Source organism: Octopus sinensis, linkage group LG7, assembly GCF_006345805.1.
Source record: "Octopus sinensis linkage group LG7, ASM634580v1, whole genome shotgun sequence".
In the NCBI taxonomy this organism is placed as follows: domain Eukaryota; kingdom Metazoa; phylum Mollusca; class Cephalopoda; order Octopoda; family Octopodidae; genus Octopus; species Octopus sinensis.
This window is the reverse complement of record NC_043003.1, coordinates 48,482,318-48,504,478: the sequence shown is the minus strand read 5'-3', so window position 1 is coordinate 48,504,478 and position 22,161 is coordinate 48,482,318. Positions and strand designations below refer to the sequence as shown.

At 36.0% G+C, this 22,161-nt stretch overlaps 1 protein-coding gene across 2 annotated transcripts in view; it reads left to right on the top strand.

Annotated features, from left to right (window-relative positions):
* The window catches only part of LOC115214052 (rab11 family-interacting protein 2), a 164,306-nt gene that overhangs the window by 120,278 nt on the left and 21,867 nt on the right, over positions 1 to 22,161 (top strand). The window contains exons 5-7 of one of the 2 annotated variants that reach the window (XM_029783092.2): positions 418 to 581; positions 5,371 to 5,480; positions 17,447 to 17,590. In XM_029783092.2, the coding sequence (XP_029638952.1) occupies positions 418 to 581; positions 5,371 to 5,480; positions 17,447 to 17,590 (418 nt within the window). The remainder of the gene's footprint in view (positions 1 to 417; positions 582 to 5,370; positions 5,481 to 17,446; positions 17,591 to 22,161) is intronic. The other variant, XM_029783093.2, reaches the window with a different exon arrangement.

Here is a 22,161-nt window from a genome sequence, read left to right as displayed (position 1 = left end):
CAACTGGCCCCCACCCAAAACATTTCGGGCCTTGTGCCTAGAGTAGAAAAGGATATGGTTTTTATACCAGGATATCTTTGCTAATGCCAACCATATCACAGAGTGTACTGGGTGCATTTTTTTTTATATGACACCAGCACTTGTGAGGTCAGCAAGTATTGTAACAACAAAATATAACTATAAAACCATTTGGTTTGATCTTCAACTCAAGCTATTGATAAATCTCTCATGGGTCATAATTTCACAGAAAGAGACTGAATTCATATGGTTATGTATTCTTATATATTTATTTATTCTTTGCTTTTGGTATACTCAGCCAGAGTTTACTGGAGCTACTTTAGAAAGACACTACTACATTATTGTGTTAAAATTAGTCAGTCTTTGATTTAATGTTTACGCTACACTATATTCTTTCAGTTGGGTCACTTTGAAAAGTAAAGCAAAGAAAAATGGTATTGTCAAGGACCAGGGAGAACTGGAAGTATGTTTAAATTTTCACATGGTAAAAAAAGATGAGGATTTTCCAGTATTACAGAGAAGGTCATACACTGGTTCTTTAAGACACTTAGCCACCACAGTGGGTACGTTACATTTTTGCTTTCTTTTTTTACTTTATTATGTGCCCGTGTTAGAAATCAATTATTAAATTATTATTATTATCATTTCTTTGTATCTCGGGTTTTTTTGCAACTCCTCAAGTCTTACATGCTTAGCAAGCTTGCTACCTGCTGTTAATATTATCATCATCATTATTATTATTATTATCATCATTATTATTATTATCATCATTATTATTATTATTGAGTGAGAGAGCAGTTCATGCCATCAAAGTGACACTGGGGTTAAAGTATACTAAGCCCAATATACCCATCATGACTACCCGTCTGATAAGAGTACACCAGGCACATGCATCACAACCAAATGTGCGCAACATGGTGATCTCATATCAAGATAAACAGCACATGACCTTGCAGGTGGGGCCCAGTTAGAATTTTCTTCAGGTTGAGTAGCCCATCCCGCTCATCATTATTATTATCATCATTATTATTATTATTATCATTATTATTATAATCATTATCATCATCATTATCATTATTATTATTATCATTATCATTATTATTATTATTATCATTATTATTATCATTATCATCATTATTATTATTATTATCATTATTATTATTATTATTAAGGCAGCAAGCTAGTAGAATCATTAGCATGCTGGGCAAAACGCTTAGCAGTATTTTGTCTGCCATTATGTTCTGAGTTCAAATTCTGCTGAGGTCAACTTTGCCTTCCATCCTTTTTGGGGGTCGATAAATTAAGTACCAATGAAATACTGGAGTCATTGTAATCAACTAGTCCCTTCACCCAAATTTCAGGCCTTGTGCCCTTAATAGAAAGGATTATTATTCCAGTTCTATATTTAAGAACCCAGGTTCAAAATTTCCCCAAGACACCTGAAGAAGACGGGGTGGGGGGTATATCAGCTGCAACATTGTGTTTACAACAAACAAGATGAGGACAAATATCTGTCGAATGTAAATAATGTAGGATTATTATTGTTGTTATTATTTTGAGATTTAGGCACAAAGCCAGCAGTTTTAAGGGAGTGGTTGTTTGTGTCATCAACCTCAGTATTTGATTGGTACTTGATTTTACTGACCTCCACAAAAGTATGGAAGGCAAAGATGACTTTGGTGAGATTTAACCCTTTCGTTACTGTATTTATTTTGAGATGATCTGTGTTTCTCCCAATTATTTTAAATATAACAAAGAATTTAGTAAAATAACTTAGTTATCATTATGCTAGTGTTAGGAACAGTATTTGTGACTAAGGTTTGGTGGAAGATGTAAATTAAAAACTTATGAAAACAAGACATTTGTACTACAGAGCCAGAGCCGGTTTCAGCCGGGTTGGTAACGAAAGGGTTAAAGGAAGAACTTAAAGAGCTGGAAGAAATACTACATGGCATTTTGTCCAATGCACTAACTACTCTCCCAGCTCAATAATAATAATAATAATAATAATAATTCTTTCTAATTTTAGTACAAGTTCAGCCATTTTGAGGGAAGTAGATAGGTAAATTATATTGACCCTGAGTACTTGATTGGTACTTTCATTTGTCAACCACAAAAGGATGAATGGTAAAGTTGATCGCAACACAGGATTTAAGCTCAGAATCTAGAATCTGGAGAAATGCCACTAAGCATTTTGTTTGGTGTGCTGACATTCTGCCAGCTCACCACCTATAATAATAACAATAATAATGATTCTGATGCAGTACCAGGCAGTGGCTCCCATGGCTTCTCATCTTAAATGATTGGAAGTGTTATCATGTACATGTTTCGTCTTGGTATAAAAGATGGGCTACAGCAAATATTCTGCTCAGTACCACAGATTTGCTTGTTAGTTGTGTGACCTTAACCAGTTGAGCATGTCCCTTGGTGGCTGATGATATGTTCATCTCTGAGCAGGAGTAGTGGGGGAGCATCACTGCCATGTGCTGAAAGAAATTCTTTGGAGTCTGAATAATTTGCCTCTGGAAACATGGGTGCTTTTTTTTTTATTCACTATCTTTAAACAAACCTTATTCAGAGACTTTTTGAGCAGGATGGGCTACTCAACCTGAGGCAAATTCTAACTGGCCCCACCTGCAAGGTCATGTGCTGTTTATCTTGATGAGATCACCATTCACATACATGGTTGTGATGCATGTGCCTGGTGTACCGTTATCAGATGGGTAGTCATGATGGGTATATTGGGCTTTGTATATTTGTATCCCAGCGTCACTTTAATGTTATGAAAACAGGCATCTCATAACTGTCCTTCCACCATTCCTTGTAGTGTTCTGGTGCACCCAAAGGCACATTGTTCCTTACACTTTTTATCACCTATTATTGGTGTTCATTCTTTTTTTTTCTTGAAACTTCTTTTATTTTACCTCTTATATTTTCAGTGATAGTTTTTATTTTTCTTCTCAGTCCTTCTGCATCTCCTCCTGCTCATTACAAGACGATGGGATCATGTTACTAGTGACTACAGTCAAAGAATAGAGTATCTACTCATTTGTTTCCAGGAGTGAACATGAGTTGACCTTGTCTGCTAGTTTTTCAGCTGTGACTGATGGTACTCTGGAAACTTAGGCCTGCTGATCTTGCTGCCTCAGCTACTCTCTGCTGCTTTCCTAGCCTTTCAATTCTTCAGGACAAAAAGGCACTCAGGTGGTTTTTACCACCACATGCATAGCAACTAGACTTTTGTCCTCCATCATCAGTCTAATACCCTTTGTCTCAGCACCCTCATCTAATGACTCCCAAAGGCCTTGTGATCCCTCTTGATCCCTCCTGGGTCTTGAAAGATGAAAAGCTAAGTTGACTTGAGAACATAAAGAACCATAACTAATTACTGAAAGGTATTTTGTCCTACTCTTAAATAATTCTACCAATACACTTATAATAATAATAACAATAATAATAGTAATAATAGTAATAATAATAATAATAATAATAATAATAATAATAAATGCCCTGATGCTGTTACCATGCAGTGGCTCTCATGGATTCTGATCTTAACTGATTGGAAGTGTTATCATGTACATTGTTTTGTCTTGGTATAAAAGATGGGCTACAGCAAATACTCTGCTCAATACCACAGATTTGCTTGTTAGTTGTGTGACCTTAACCAGTTGAGCATGTCCCTTGGTGGCTGACGATATGTGCATCTTTGATCAGGAGCAGAAGTAGTGGGGGAGCATCATAGCCATGTGTTGCGAGGAATTCTTTGGAGTTTGAATAATTCACCTCTGAAAGCATGTGTGAATCATTCAACATCCTTAAACAACACTTAATCAAGGACTATTTGAGTGGGATGGGCTAATCAACCTGAAGGAAATTCTAACTGGGCCCCACCTGTTTATCTTGATATGAGATCACCATGTGCCTGGTGTACCCTTATCAGACAGATAGTCATAACAGGTATACTGGGCTTCGTATATTTTACCCCAGTGTCACTTTGATGGCATGCACTGCTCTCTCACCCAATAATAATGATGATAATAATAATAATAATAATAACAATCCTTTCTATTAAAATATTGTTTACATGGGTACTACCCACATCCCAAGGAAAACAGAGTCAACCTGAAAGTATGTGATTCTCTTAAAACTTGTTTAAAACTGAAATATTACAAATTTAACAGTCTTAGTTCTCAGATTCTGGTCTCCTTCCTGTACAGTATATCATTGCTAATTATAAATAACATTCATAGTAAAATGTTCAGCTTGCTGTTACTTGAGGTCTCTGAGTAAGACTTGGAACAGCTCATATGAAGCAAATCAACAGCAACACAAATAATAACAACAACAATAACAATAATAATAATAATAACAATAATAATAATAATAATAATAATAAACTGTAATAATTGGTGCATTGGAAACTATAAACAAGTGTATAAACAAATGGTTGAAGGAAGTTGGAATAGAATGTCCTGTAGAACTCCTACAGAAAGTTTGCCTCTTAGGTACAGGAAAGGTTATCAGGAAGGGTTCTAAGCACTTGAAAGACTATTGAAAGCTAGTAAATACCTTAAGTTACATGTAATAACCCACTACCTTCATAAATTCTATCCGGAATTTAGACCAAACCCGAGTCAAATCAATAATAATGATTTATCCATCATGCCCATTTGCTTCCAGGATTGTAAAGAAAGAGGATGAAAAACGAAAAAATATATATATATAATCCCTTAAAATTTGAAATTGCAAGAATTTGGAGTATGAAAACTGTAAAGGTTGTGTTTGTAATAATTGGTGCATTGGGAACTGTAAGTAAAGACATATCCCAATAGTTGAAGGCAATTGGAGTAGAATGTCCTGAAGAGCTTCTACAGAAAGTTTACCTCTTAGGGACAGGAAAGATTATCAGGAGGGTATTAAGCACTTGAAAGACTATTGAAAGGTTGTGGATACCTAAGGTTAGAGTTAGTAACCTGCTACCCACATAAATTTTACAAGAAATAAGAACAAACCTGAATCAAATCAATAATAATAATAATAATGGTTTTAAATTTTGTCACAAGGGCAGCAATTTTGGGGGAGGAGATGGGTTGATTACATCGACCCAGTGTTCAACTGGTACTTATTCTATTGACCCTGAAAGGATGAAAGGTAAAGTCAACCTCAGCAGAATTTGAACTCAGAACGTAGTGACAGGAAAAATACAGCTAAGCATTTCATCCAGCGTGCTAACAATTCTGCCAGCTCGCTACATTATCAATAATAATAATAATTGCAATAATAGATGATAATAACGATTTCTATAAAAATTATTTTGAAATGTCTCTTTTTATCTCTTCCACTGTTTGACAGCTGGCAGATTGAAAAGGAGTCAGTCCTTGATCCACCGCAAAGAAAAAGCTAAGCCAACACTTGCTCTAAGTAACAGTTCAAAGGGTTCTGATTCTAATAGGTCCTCTCAGGTAGGTGCAAATCTCATTTATGTAAAGTTGTCTTATTCTTCTTTTTAAATTCTTCAGAGAGAACTACTGCAAAACTGTTAACATTATTGTCATCATTATTAATGCTGTTACAGTAGTTGTTCAAGTGGACCTACGATCAAAGGCATTCTAACCATGACCATCCCATCTTTTTGAAGCATATATATGACTGCATTATTTTCTGTGTCATTTCCTTTCCCAGGTCAGCAGAATGTGTTTCAAAGAAGGGTTAATTGCTACTTTCAGTTGATCAATGACACTTCCTCATTGGTTCCTTGTGGTAGTAGTAGTCGTGATGGCCGTCGTCATCATGGTGGTGGTGGTGGTGGTGGAGGTGGTGGTGGTGGTGGTGGCAGTGGTGATGGTGGTGTCTTATCTTCCTTAGTCTTATTTTCATGTACCATAACTCCAACAGAAATTTAATTTTATCAACATTTGTCATAAACCTCAGAGAAGCTTTAAAATGACACCCAGAGTTTAAAATAACGGTTATGTCAGTGTATTTAAGACAGTGGCTTAGTGGACAAGAATGATTTTTAATGAATGTTTCCAGTTAAAATTTAATTATATCAAAAGTACATTTTTCAGTAACATTTATCATCTTTAAACTGTCGTTAGACATCAAATGTTTAATAATGTGTTACAGCCTGAACTCTTCCTATGGACCTGGAGAAGGCCTACATAACTGCTTACATTATTTTTCTGTTACTTTACTTAAATTATGTGTTTTTATGAACAATAACAGCATTGGTTATAGGTTTTCTGACAAGCTAATCACTGGTTCACTGCATTTCTGATAATAAGAATGACAGGGATGTCTGTGCAACTGGGGTGGAATAAATATCACAAGGCATTTTTTGTTCAAACATGCCAGTTTCTTACTTGATGCACTGATGAAAGATCTACACACACACACACGCGCGCATGCACACACACACTGACATATATATAAACATGGTTCTGGGTTCAGTTCCACTGTGTGGCACTTAGAGAAAATTGTCTTCTACTATATCCTCAAGCACACCAAAGCCTTGTGAGTGGATTTGGTAGACAGAAACTGAAAGATGTCTGACAGTTATGTGTGTGTGTGTTTGTTCCCCACCACCACTTGACTACCGGTGTTGGTATGTTTATATCACTGTAACTCAGCAGTTTGGTAAAAGAGGCTAATAGAATAAGTGCCAGCCATTAAAAAAAGTATTAAGGTCAATTCATTTGGCTAGAAGTTCTTCAAGACAGCACCCCAGCATGGCCACAGTCTAATGACTGAAGTAAGTAAAAAGTATATATATATGTAACATTTCTCTGCAGACTGAAAAAATGACAAACAACCTTAATTGTTTTTTGAACCTTATTCAGTTCTCACCAGAGGCATCTGCATCATTCTGACAGTCTCCAGAGAATCAAACAGCCAACTCTATGAAGAAGTCCCTAATTTGCACACCGAAAGTGTTTAACACTCTATAAATACCAGCGGCCTGTCAATGGGGACCTTAGTCCACACAGTATCAAGGTCTGATATAATGTATATGCAAAATATATATATATACAGAATCGAACACACATACACAATTTATGTGTGTTGTTAGTTCATGGGTCAGTTGCAATTTTTAGGCATAAGAAAATATAAAATATATTCTCTATGCACCTGGTGTAAAAAAACACCTAAAAGTAAGTCACAGTCAAGCGAGACAGCTCACATCAGGTCCCTCCACAGAGCAACAAGCATCGATGTTTCAACATTGTTTTGACTTATTGAAGCTGCATACTGAACAAGGCCCGCTGCAAGCCATATCACCAACTATATACTAGATGGTTTAAACTCCATCTGCTGGCATGTCCCAATGTTTCATGCCACAAAAAAAAATTCATATATGAATTAGAAGCAGCTCATAGTATATAAACAAACTGAACACTGTTTTACAACACACATTCAAATGTTTTGTTATGTCTTTGTTGCTTACTCCAACCGTTTACAAAGTGACAACCTGGTCACGTTTTGCTTTCAAGTTATAGATGAATGAAATACTAGTCACATGAGCAAAAGACATATGCAAATCTTTTTGCAAATTGTAGATTATATTACCTGAACTGATGTTCTTTAGGAAGAGTTTTAAACATGAGTAAATTTTTCTAGGACACCCTCTTTTACTTGTTTCAGTCATTTGACTGTGGCCATGCTGGAGTACTGCCTTTAGTCGAGCAAATCGACCCCAGGACTTATTCTTTGTAAGCCTAGTACTTATTCTATCGGTCTCTTTTTCTGAACCGCTAAGTTACAGGGACATAAACACACCAGAATCAGTTGTCAAGCGATGTTGGGGGGACAAACACATAAACACAAACGTATACACACACACACATACATACATAGATATATTTATACGATGGGCTTCTTTCAGTTTCCATCTACCAAATCCATTCACAAGGCTTTGGTCGGCTCGAGACTATAGTAGAAGACACTTGCCCAAGGTGCCATGCAGTGAGACTGAACCCAGAACTATGTGGTTCGTAAGAAAGCTACTTACCACACAGCCACCCCTACGTCTATTCTGTGGAGGGACCCTGTACACTTTTCTATGCTTGCATAGTTTATTGAGGCAGATTTACTATGGCTAGATGCTTTTCTTGTTGCCACACTGAACCCGTTTCCAAGTACCCTGTATTAATTCTTATCCCAATTTATTACCCTCTTAGATGGTATCTTTTGATGTGACTTGATATGTTCAAGTCTTCTTCATACATTCTACGTTTGGTATGGTTTCTATGGCTCATGCTCTTCATTTCACCAACTATTTTGTTGTGTGCTGGGTGCATTTTCTAAGACCACCAACAGTAGAGAGGTTGTCATGTGCAAGGAGGCCTAAAGAATCTCTTCTGCCTTCTTGCTCTCCTTGATGGAGGGCTTGTGCAGGCATTATTATGTGGATACAGAGTTTGCTTTGTTACCAAGTAGTCCTGGTTTCAAACTCAGAATGCACCACTTTGGGTGTCTTCTATTATAGTTTCATTATGACTTTTTGGTGGGGAGTAAAATTAGTAGAGAAAAACTGTATGGAAACCTGTTGTGTGTATATGTGCATGCATGCATGTGTGTGCTTGTATGATTGTATACTTTCTGAGCTTTACATGAAAGCATTAAGCTAAAACAATCTGTAAGGTGTGCAGACGTTCCCTGTCAAGAAAACTGGCTTCTGGCTCTGTGCCTTCAAAACTGAGTGAAATAACAAAAAGTCCCTTATTTGAAAACTTGGAAAATAGATAAGGGTTAATGGCAGGAAAAGCATCTAGCCATAAAACAATGCATCATTAATATTGGTATATATATTCATCCAACTTACAGTAATACAGAAAAACAAATGTAAAAAATGTGGTTGTGTGGTAAGAAGCCTGCTTCCCAATCACATGGTCCCAGGTTCAGTGGGTAGGGAAAGGAGAAACATTGGCACCCCAGGCTAAAGAAGGTCTTCACCCACTTATGGTGTTGTTTTGTGTTTGGTGGGATATGAAAGATTTAGCCTACTTTGAACTTTTAAATGCAAACCGAATGGTAACAAAGGAGATCTACTGCAAGCAGCTTGAGCGGCTTAAGTCAGCACTAGAAGAAAAACAATATCTTTGGTTTCAAGGTGAAAGGTGTTGTTTCATCAGGATAATGCTTGGCTACATACAACGAGATTGATATTCCAAAGGCAGGAGCCATTTGAATGGAAAACAATACCCACCCACTATATTTGCTGGACATTGCCCCATCTGATTATCATTTATTCCACAGTCTTCTAGTTCAGTTGGACAGAAAAAAATATGAATTCTGTAGAAAAGGTGAGAACAGTACTGGGGGTGTATTTTTTGTCATGGACAAGTATTGGAAGAGGAGTCTTGTAAGTCTACCAAATAGATAGAAGAGCATTGTAGAAAATGAAGGAGAGTATATTTTAAATTAAAAACGAATTTTGTTTATCTTAATTTTGAAAATTAAAGTATAAAAAAAAACATTATTTATAGGATGACTCAATATATGTGTGTGTGTATGTGTTTGTCCCCTCCCCACCACCACCACCACCACTTGACAACCAGTGTTGGTGTGTTTATGTCCCCATAACTTAGCAGTTCAGCAAAAGACACTGATAGAATAAGTACTAGGCTTTAAAAAATAAATCCTGATGTCAATTTCTACTAAAACTCTTCAAAGCAGTGCCCCAGCATGGGCATAGTCTAATGTAAGAATACTTACATTAAACAGAACATACAAATAAACACATACACATGCAAAAGTATCTTGATGTTGTTGAAATTCCAATGAAGGAACCTTGGATCTAGGTTAGAAACCAGCTCTTTCTCTACTGACAAGAAATTTTTTAATAAAACTGAATATTGACATACATACATACATGCATGCATACATCTATACATAGCATCATCATCATCATCATCATTTAACATCCGTTTTCCATGCTAGTATGGGTTGGATGGTTCGACCAGGGTCTGGGAAGCCAGGAGACTGCACCAGGCACCAGTCTGATCTGGCAGTGTTTCTACAGATGGATGCCCTTCCTAATGCCAACCACTCTCTGAGTGGTGTGGGTGCTTTTTACGTGCCACCAGCACAGGTGCCAGAGGAGGCTGGCAACGGCCACAATTGATTGGTGCTTTTTTACGTGCCACCGGAACGAACGCCAGTCAAGGCAGCGCTGGCATCGGCCACATTCGGATGGTGCATACATACATAATATAACATACATAAGTACCTACACAACATACATAAGTACCTACATACATATATATACCCACAAACATGCACAAATACATTTGTTGATGCTTAAAATTCCAATGAAGAAGCCTTGAATCTACACTAGAAACTGGCTCTTTCTCTATTGGCAAGAAATCTATTAATAAAATTGAATATTAATATATATATATATACATAGAATTTTACTGATCAAAATGTTGTATTCTGTAGTGGCCATCACTTTCTATCAGATCTGTAATGCACCAAAAACCACAGTGAAATTATAGGGTTGAGTACCCTCTGTTACCATGTGTGTGTGTGTGTGTGTACATGTGGCTGTTCTGTGCACATGTGCCTCTGTGTGTGTGTCAATAATATGATTTGCAATGTGTACTAATTATATACCTCTTCTGTTTCAATATATTTCATATTTTCTCTTACAAACCCCACACTATAATTACATTTAAATATCTCCTGAAACAATCTTCCAGTTGACATTTTTATGATATTCAGTAATTTATTCTTGTTTTAATACCTATATTATACCACTGATTATTTCCATTGAACCATACCTACACATTTGTATATATATATGTGTGTGTGTGTGTTTTATATTCATGTAAGTATATTTATTTTTAATATGGGTTAAAGGATTATACATGTATAGCTGTATAAATATTCATAATTCTAATATATCTGCAAAAAGTTGTGAAATACAAGAAGTAACAGAACAGTAGCCTTTATTTTTGATAATATATATTCTTTTCTAAATCATGACAGATTTATGTCTAATTCCACCAAGGGTGAAGGAAGTAAAATAAGTACAAGCAATACACTAATACCAATTTAATCAGCTATGTATTCAACTCCTTTCCCAAAAAGTTCCCTCTGTCTTCTCCAAGAAATTGATACATATATAACTCATACATATATGTTTGTGAGTGTACGTGTACTTATTTTTATATTCATGCATATTTACAAGTATGAGCAAATATATATTTCTTCATTTATACTAAACTACTACATACATTTGATATCTGATTCCTTTAGATCTAAGGTTATATAATCAGTATATATATACATATATATATATTGTTTAAGAATAATGTATGTGTGTGTGTTTGTGTGTCTAAACAAGAATACTGTTGACACTGGCTTCAAAGTTTCAGACAGCTAAACAATCATTGGACGACAGTGGCCTAGCTTGCTGGAACTTCGAAGTCACTGTCAACAACATTCTTGCATAAGAATAATAAATTTGTACTCTACAAGAGTACAGAGTAACCCTTCAGATTAATGTAAAATTGTTTTTATTATAACTAAACATAAAAACAAACATTAATATACACACAAACATATGTATGTATGTATGTATGTACCACTAAACCTGTGTATTTAACAGTAGCAGTATTTAGTACTTTCACAAGTTTCTTATGCAGTACGTTAGCACATAAATCTTAGTTCCAAATCATCTTTTAACACTCATAATTTGCTTAGCAGCTCTAACTTCCATCAGTTTGTAATCTTAATTCTCATCAACTTGTAACCCTAACCCTATCAACATTGCACAAAACTAAAACCAACTTGATTATCCTGTAGCTCTTTAATGCAGCATCTAATCATACCAGCATCCATCAACCAATCAGTCTCATCACAAGCGTCTCACTCCACCTGTTTCATATGGAGCATTACCAAGCTGTGAGCTCTTTTCTCACTTCCCTAAAAAACAAATGTACCACAAGCAATACATAAATGATTATCATCATCATCATCATCAACATCCTTGGTGTAGGAGTGGCTGTGTGGTAAGTAACTTGCTTATGAACCACATGGTTCCGGGTTTAGTGTCACTGCGTGGCACCTTGGGCAAGTGTTTTCTACTATAGCCTCAGGCCAACCAAAGCCTTGTGAGTGAATTTGGTAGACAGAAACTGAAAGAAGCCCGTCGTATATATATATATATATATATATATATATATATATGTATGTGTGTGTATGTTTGTGTGTCTGTGTTTGTCCCCCCAGCATCTCTTGACAACCGATGCTGGTGTGTTTACATCCCCCGTAACTTAGCAGTTTGGCAAAAGAGACCAATAGAATAAGTACTAGGCTTACAAAGAATAAATTCTGGAGTCGATTGGCACTTGTGCTAGTGGAACATGAAAAAACCATTCAAGTGAGGTTATTGCCAGTGCTGCTGGACTGGCTCCTGTGCAGGTAGCACATAAAAAACACTGTTTGAGCGTGGCCATTGCCAGTACCGCCTGACTGGCCCTTGTGCCAGTGGCACGTAAAAGCACCCCTACACTCTCGGAGTGGTTGGCGTTAGGAAGGGCATCCAGCTGTAGAAACTCTGCCAGTTCGGATTGGAGCCTGGTGCAGCCATCTGGTTCACCAGTCCTCAGTCAAATTGTCCAACCCATGCTAGCATGGAAAGCAGACGTTAAACGATGATGAAAATGATTTATTTTATTCAGGGTAGGCACTGCCTACCTTGCCTACCCAGGCAGCACGTCCCTACTCACAAAGTACTGGTCTTTAGTAGAAGATACTTGCCCAAGGTGCCATGCAGTGGGATTAAACATGAAACCATATGGTTGCAAAGTGAGCATGTTAGTGGCCATTGTAAAACCATTGACAAAGAAATAAAATATATTTTCTTTAAGTCCTTATTGAGAGGGAATATGTTGCTACATATAAATTCCCAATTGTCAGGCCTTCTCCTTGTACTTTGTCTGTTGAGTTCTTATTAACTCGTGCCCTACAAAATTTGCTGTTAGAAAGAATCACAACTTATGTAACACATTTGAGATTACAATAACATATAGATAATGGTTTCACATTTTGACATGAGACTGACAGTTTTTGAAGGGATGAGATGTTGATTACATTAACCCCAGTACTTGACTAGTACTTATTTTATCAAACTTGAAAGGATGAAAGGCAAAGTCTACCTCGGAGGAATTTGAACTCCAAATATAGAGATGAACTCTAAACATTTTGTTTGGCATGCTAATGATCTAGCCAGCTTGCTACCTTCATATCAGTAATATATGAATACCAGAAGGTGGCGAGCTGGCAGAATTGTTAGCACGCCGAGCGAAATGCTTAGAGGTATTTCGTCTGCCACTACGTTCTGAGTTCAAATTCCACCAAAGTCGACTTTGCCTTTCATCCTTAAATAAGTACCAGTTACACACTGGGGGTCAATATAATTGACTTAATCCATTTGTCTGTCCTTGTTTGTCCCCTCTATGTTTAGCATGCCAGGCAAAATGCTTACCGGTATTTCGTCTGTCTTTATGTTCTGAGTTCAAATTCCACTAAGGTCGACTTTGCCTTTCATCCTTTCAGGGGTCAATAAATTAAGTACCAGTTGTGTACTGGGGTCGATCTAATCAACTGGTACCCTCACCAAAAATTTTGGGCTTTGTGCCCAGAGTAGAAAAGAATATATGAATACCAGTAAGATTTATATTCAACTTTAAATTGCTAAGATATTAAAAGTCTACAATTCATAAGCTAAGTAACTACTCACTAGATAATATCAGTAAGTGCCTCCTTAATTTAGATGCACACTCTAAAAACTCTGTAAAAGATTTTGTAAAAAATATAAAACAATAAACTCAAGTGAAACAGTACCGTCTGAGAAAACTAATGATGTTCTTGGTTAATATTAAGTGCAAAAAAATTAAGAAGAAAAGTCAGGTTAGTGTTTGCAAATCATTTCATTGGAGAAATGCCTTACTGTAATTTAATTTTCCTGTTTAAAGGGTCTTTCATTGAAGAAAACCCTTGATGTAAGTTAATTCATTTTAAATAGCTTTTTGTCCGAGTTATTTTCCCTCTTTAAAGTGTCTTTATTGGCAAAGAGCCCTACTGTTTGTTAGCTGTTTATCGGGCCTTTCTCTGAAAAGAACTCAGCATGTTTGTGTAATTGTGTGTATGTGCGTGCATGTGCATGCATGTGCGTCTTTGTGTGTGTTTTTATATATATCTATTCATCCCCACACCGCTTGACAAATGGTATTGTTTATGCCCCTGAAACTTAGTGGTTTGGGCCCTACTGTTAGTTTGCTGCTTACAGGCTGTTCCATCAGAAAAGGCCCCTACTTGATAAAGTCAGAGCTCTCCTCTTCACAACAGACAACTTATAATGCCTTGTGAACATTTCATAATTAAGGCTATCTTTGGTCATGCATTTAACTCATAATATCCATTAAATATCTGATAAAATTTGTTAATAATTTTTTTGTCTATTAACCTCATCATTAGCAATGTATATTACATATATGTGTGTGTGTGTATAAACAAACACATGCTTGCACACACAAACATTGTATCTTAATCAGTTCAACCTCCAAAGATTATATTAAAGGGTCTCTCAGAAAGTTCATCATCATCATCATTTAAACATTCATGTTCCATGCTGGCATGGGTTGGACGGTTTGACAGGATCCAGTGGGCCCAAGGGCTACATCATGCTCTCATATCTATTTTGGCATGATTTCTATGGCTGGATGTCCTTCCTAATGCCGACCACTTCACTAACTTAATTAGTTTTATAATGTAACTAACGGGACATGCCTAAATACTCTAATTCATATGTGTATCACCATCATCATCATCTTATGTTTGCTTTTCCATGTTAGCATGGGTTGGATGAGTTGTCAGGATTGTCACTATCTGCATTATTTTGCTTATAGAGCAACTGAAAAAAACAGCAAGCTTTGGTGTTTGTATATATTTCGGATGCATTTTATTGTGACACCAAGACCAGGTTGTCTCATGAGAGCAGAACTAAAGAGTTTCCTTCTATCCTGTATGAGTTTTTATTCAGAATTATTGCTCTAGATGAGTTTCATGTGATTCAGCTTGGCTTGCAGAGTCCATGTTTTATTTTCACAAGTTATTTCTGAAGTGGTTTCTATGACTGGATGCTCTTCCTATCACCAATCACGTTGCAGAATGTCCTTGGTGTGTTTTATCATACTACTGGCACCATAAAGATTGACCCATACATGGAGGACTAAAATGCTCTCTTTACCTTGTGTTAGTTCTTATTAGAAGTTACCACCCTCCTAGAAAAATTGCCTACAATGCAACTTAGAATGTCCACATCTCAATCATACTTCCCATCGATGTAAGGGATAGCCTCAGCCTCAGACTAGAGCAGTGCTCTGCAACCTTTTTTTTACTTGCAGTACATTTATATTCTTTTTAAAATTCAGCAGTACACGTGATCTAAATACATAATTAAAAGTATAGACTGTTGTGTCTGGGGAGAGTCATTTTCTTTTTGTGCTTTATAATTTAACACACTCACCAGTAAAATTTCCACTTATTTCTTATTTTTATTTTCCTAAAATTTTCGTTGCGTCTTGCAACGAAATATATATAGTTCATATATAAAAGGAACGCAGTGTAAATAACGGACAGAGTCAAGACTATTGAAAAGGTTGCAAGACGCAACGAAAATTTTAGGAAAATAAAAATTAGAAACAAGTGGAAATTTTACTGGTGAGTGTGTTAAATTATAAGGCACAAAAAGAGAATGACTCTCCCCAGACACAACAGAATATGCTTCAACACATGAACTCATATAAAGAAACTTGCAAACCAAATCCAAATACGAAATAAAAGTATGGAGAAAAAAGTTATATCTGGGTTACACCATGGCACACCTTGCATCATCTTGTGGCACACCTGTGTGCCACAGCATACCAACTGCAGAGTACTGGACTAGTGGGACATCTTGATGATCTAGTATAACTTCACTAAAAAAGGCTGGTTCCATTTTATGGGCAAGGGTAGAGACAGAAACTTTTCAAGGGTATCCTGTGTGATTAAGAATACAGCTTTCTCTACAGTGTTACATAGAAGTGCATATCAAAACATTCTCAAATACTCATGAGGAAGTTGTCATGCTTAAGTGGGGAGTCAGACAGGTGGGTATACCATCTCAAAACATGCTACACTGCATATAAAAACAGCCTGTGTTTATAAATGAAAGAGTGAAGTGAGGTAGCAGAGTGATATATAATATAAAGATAATAAAATTGAGATACTGAATTTAAAATTCTCATCTTGCTTCTGCCACTCACAGTTTGTTAGTTGTTAGGTACAAGCATGTTAATGTTATATAACTTTAACTCTTTGCCAGTGAATATAGATAGTCACATGGCCTTGCATGTTTATGGAAAGGAAAGAGAGAGGCACAGACGGAAGAAAGTGAAGAGATAGAGGATAGTCAATACAATGATGATAAAACTGAGATATTATACACCTCCATATGTGTGTGTGTGTGTGTGAGTTATGTATGGATGCATTTATGTATTTATGCATTTTTATAAGGAAAAGTTTGAAAATGACTTTGAAGTGTCTCCAGTTATTGAATTCATCAGAATTATCTGATAATACCAATCACTGATAGAACTTCGAAGTCACTATCAATCTTGTAAAATTAAATGTGGTACTCTACTAAAATATATTTGGTGATCCTTCAGTTAATGTCCCTCTGTTTTTATATATTACTATAAATAAAAGCAAATATTAATATATTGACATGTATAAATATGTGTATGTATATAAAATTTTGTTTCTTTTTTTGGAGTGGTGAAAGTTGAAACCATAAGTAATAGCATGTAAATATTATTCATAACTTTATCTGTTTCAGGTTTCACCACTCCAAAAAAGAACTGTTTCGTGTTCTCTCAAAATTTCTGAATTCTTACGACATTAACTATATATGTACATACATATACAGATGGACATACATTAAGACTAGTTTACCTTTCTCAAGTTCTATTCACCATTTAACAAACATATTTTGTACTCGCTATAACCTGGAAGAGGGCCTGATTTTTAGTAGTACAACGATCAAAGAAGGCTAGCTAGTTCTATAATGACAGGTTATAGTTCATATATATTATGTAATATGCCAGAGAATATATGAGTGTATTTAGAATTGCTTTAAGATAGGAGTGATAACTCTCTAAAAACATTTTCATTGCAATGTATATTTTAAAAAACCTACCATAAGATGTGGGGAGCAAACAAAACAGACCATTGTCATTTTTCATTTGTTTTCATTCATTTTCTTACATACCATCTACGAACACTGTCACCACATCTTTTAAAAAAAAAATCTTTACAGAGACACAGTTCATGAAAGTTTTGGACAATATTAATGTTGCAGTTTCTCATTCTTTATTGGCAGGTTTTAGACTTTAGGTCATCAAAAGATGAACTTCATATGTCTAGCAAAAACACAGGCTGCAGTAAATCTGCTGATAATATATTTATGACTCAACAACCCTTGCATCAGCAGGCCTCCTGCACACCTTTGACCATGGCATATTTGGTTTGTAGCCATCTTCAATGTTTCGCATGCCTCTTGTCTACCAGTTACCTTGCACCTTTTCCTTGTTTTCTTTTCCTATTTATTCAAATAGGAGGCCCCACATTCTGCTCCCTGTTCTTCATACTTTTGTTTAAGAGCTCCTTCCAAGCCTCATATCTCTCAAAAGATTGAAAAAAAAATGTCAAAAAGGCGTGCCTCTCCTGCTCATAAATCTCTTCATCTCCACATTTTTTTGCTTCTTTTGGCTTTTTGCAAGTTTTCTTTCTTAATCGCTTTGCCCATATGACCACCATCATGGAAAAATTTTTTTTTTTTTAATCTTCCAGTTGCTTTATTATCATAATCATCATCATCATCATCATTATCACCACCACCACCATCATCATCATCAGGATCATCATCTAGAACATCACCATCATCAGAATCATCAGCATCATCATTGCCATCAGCAGCAGCATCATCATCATCACCACCATCATTTCAACACTGGCATCACTACAACCACCACCACCATCATCATCATTATCATCATCATTGTCGTCATCATCATATATACAGGGTGACATAAATTACTTTTACAATTTGAATACCCATCTGGAAGTATTCTGATATTTCTAATAAAACTTTATTTGTGTTTTCCAATAAATTCTGCTGAGTCATCCTTTTTTTTTCTGTACTTTTCAAATTGTAAAGGTAATTTATGGCCAATCTGTATATATCATCTCATTATCAGTCATCACCATCTATAATCATCATCATTATTATCACTGTCACCATTTTTATCATCACAGTATCACAACTATCATTATTATAATCATCCTTGTTATCATTATCATTAACACCTTCTTCTTCTTCCTCTCATTCTTCTTCGTCTTCTTCTTTATCATCATCATCATCACAATTCTTCACTATCATCATCATCATAATAATAATAATTATCACCATCACCATCTTTGTCGTCATTATCATTCTCACCTTCTTCTTCTTCCTCCTCAGCAACACCACCATGATCATCATTATCATCATCATCATCATCATCACCATCTCTGTCATCATCATATAAGCATCATTGTCATCATTATAACTCTCCCCATCTTCTTCTTCATCACCACCACAACCATCATCATCACCATCATTATCATCATTATTATCTTTATTACCATCTTCTTCGTCACCACCACAACCATCATCATCATCATCATCGTCATCATCATCATCACAATCATAAATATTATCAGCAACTTCATTGCCACCATCATCGGTCCTTTCAATCACCAGTCAACACCATTGCCATCCACATTTGCTTATTGCTATTTTTTTTGTGTGTTTGCATTTGCTGCTGAGTATTTTTCTTACAAGTAGGTTGAGTATGATGAAGTGACAGAAATGGTAAAACATTGGATGAAATACCTAAGAGTATTGATTCCCCTTCTACTTCTCAATCTAAACCTTTTATTGGGTTCAACTTGGCTTTTCATTTCCCTGGGTTCAATAAAATTATAACAAGAAAGCACTGAAGTAAATTCTGTTGGCTATATCTCTCCCCTACAAATCATAATTATATACAAGTTCTGAGAAGACTTTGACCCTTTTGTTACCATATTTCTGTTGAAATACACTGCTTTTGTTTTAATTCATTTTTGGAAATCATGAAGAATTTGGTAAATTAACTTTATTGTTATTAAACTGGAATGTTTTAATTTTAATTTCAACCATTTTTTTATCTATGGACCCCTCTGATTCCTATTTTACTCAGTTGGACCCCCATAACCATTCAATGTTTTAAAAATTATATTTTTATAATTCAATATTATTAGGATTGTATAGAAAAAAAACTTAAGATATTTTCTGTAGTGTAGAAGTACAACCAATTTATTGCATATAAATTCAAATCTTTACTAGGACCCTTGTTGAAAACCCCTGATTTAGATCATTAAAAACGGTATAATAAGTTTGTATCACAGAACCAGTTTCAGGCAGCGAGGTATCAAAAGGGTTAATAAATTCAACCCCTTGCTATGAGGAGTGAAAAATCAAGTGTTTCAAGCTCTTACCCTTTGTCAGAACAAAGAAGAGAAAGGGAGGACATGGTTTCATGTGGATATAAGTTCTCTCTTTCTCATTCTCAGACTAATGGCATAAGCCTGAAACATAAGATTCTTCACCCTTCACAGTAACTGAACTTATTGAAATCTCTCCTATTTACTTACTGTTGCCTTCACAGACTATCATGAATGTGTCAGATTATGCATTTTGTTACATAAGGTGGGTTGCCAATATTCTTGAAAGAATCATGTTCCTTATATAATCACATTTATCTTCCAGCCAATGAGTCTTGATTTGCTATTGTCTGTTAAATCATCTACTTGACTTGAAACACTGTCTGATTTATGTACATGTACAGGCATGACTGTGTGGTTAAGAAGCTCACTTTGCAACCATGTGGTTTTGGGTTCAATCACAGTACACATTAGACATAAATCATATATCTACTATAGCCCCAGGCCAACCAAAACTTTGTGAGTGAATTTTGTAGATGGAAACTGTGTGGAAACCCATTCATAAATGTGTGTGTGTGTGTGTGTGTCTTTGTATTTGTATTTGTGTTTTATCTGCCCCACTTCTTGACAACAAGTGTTCTGTTGTTTACATCCCCATAACTTAGCAGTCTGACCAAAAACAGAAACTGATAGATTAAGTACCAGACATTAAAAATAAGTCCTGGAATTGATTTATTTGACTAAATCCTTCAAGGCAGTGCCACGGCATGGCTGCCGTCCAATGACTGAAACAAGTATGAAGGATAGAAGAATGTGTATTAAGTTATGAAAACTACAAGAAAGCAAATGCAAAGGGGGAAAAAATGGTATGTTAATTTTGCAATCATGTGATTTTGAGTTCAATCTCATTGCGTGACATCTTAACCAAGTGTCTTCTGATGTTGCCTTGAATTAACCAATGTCTTGTGAGTGGAATTTGGTAGACAGAGCTATGCAAAATCCCATTGTCTGTGTGTGTGTCAGTGTATGTGTGTTGGTGTATGTGTTGGTGTAAACCAGTGTAAACAGGTGTGTTGTGTTGCCTCCCTTTATTTCAAATTGTAACTTAGTCATTTGATGAAAAAGAAATCATTAAATTAAGTATCAGACCGAAGTGAGGTCAAAGGGATTAACTAAGATCCATCAAGGTAGTGCACCAGTATGGCTCCAGTCCTATGATAGAGACCAGTGTAAGAAAGTGTAATACAATTCTCAATAAAATAAGGCAGTGAATTGGCAGAAACAGAGTGCTGAATGAAATACTTTGTGGTATTTAGTTATGGCCACCACAAGGTCCAGTCCTTGTTGCAATGTAGTGTGACTTGTGGGCCTCAATGACTCTGAGAGTTATGCCAATGGAGTACAAGCTCCTGGTGGAATCTACTTTGCTGAACGGGTCAAAGGACAGAAGCTAAAGCAATACAAGGGGGTGCTGAAAAGTTCCTTGCTTTGGGTAAAAAAAAAAGGGCAGGGGTCAGTTAATTATGATTTTATTTAACATAATCCCCCTCTTAGATTCACACAGTTTTCCTAAGCCCTGTAAAAGAACTTGGAAGGTAAGACCTCCAACCAGGCCTTTTGTGATACCCTTAATGCCAGGAACTTTTCAGCACCCCCTCGTGTGGACCACCTCTTCCCAGAGCAAACAATGGATATACACAGGGCCAACACCCCTACCTTGTAAAAAGGTAGAGGGTGTTACAAAAGCATTAATGACAATTCAAAACCAACAAGACCTGGGTGAGAGAATCCTTCCCTCAAGGGGTGCTCCTCTCCCCCACCATACTAAGGTAATGGCTCTGAAAATAGCCCAGAGTTGAGAATAGTGGGAAAAAATTGCATAGGAAGCAAAATGGCATAAGTCAGTAATTTAGTTGTGGCCTTTTAAGTTCTGATTTCAACTTTGTCTTTCATACTTACTGAATGGATAAAATATATTACCAGTCAAGTACTTAGACAGATTTAATTGACTATGTCCTCTGCCCCAAAATGTATCGCCTTATGTCTGTTTATAAGTCAGTATTGTTGCTTCAACAAGGTTTAATTATAATGTTTTTTTATTGTTTTTTTCATTTGTTGAGTCTGAAGAAAATGGCCTTTGCAGGCCTTCCCCTTAGATTGGTGAAATCAATGCCATTAATATAACACCTCTAGGAGAGATATAAACAGAATGGGGATTTCAGAAGTCCAAAGTTCTAAGAAGGAAAAGATTAAGTGTAAAAATAAGATAGTTACAGTAAAATTCCTGCATATACCATTTTTCTTGGCATTCAAGTCAAATTTTTCATACCAAAATTTAGGCCCAAAAAGATAAGTCAACTTATACAGCAAGACAGCTTTGGAGGACCAAAGGTTCCATATGAAATGCAGTAGGATTCAAAGGATAGTAACAATATTTGAAAGTTTATACAACTATATACCATGTCACCTTGTGTGCTCAAAAATACGATTATCAAAACTCAAAACATATGTATATAAATATAGAGAATAGTATTGATGTTAACAATGTATGGCAAAATATGACTTTCAAAT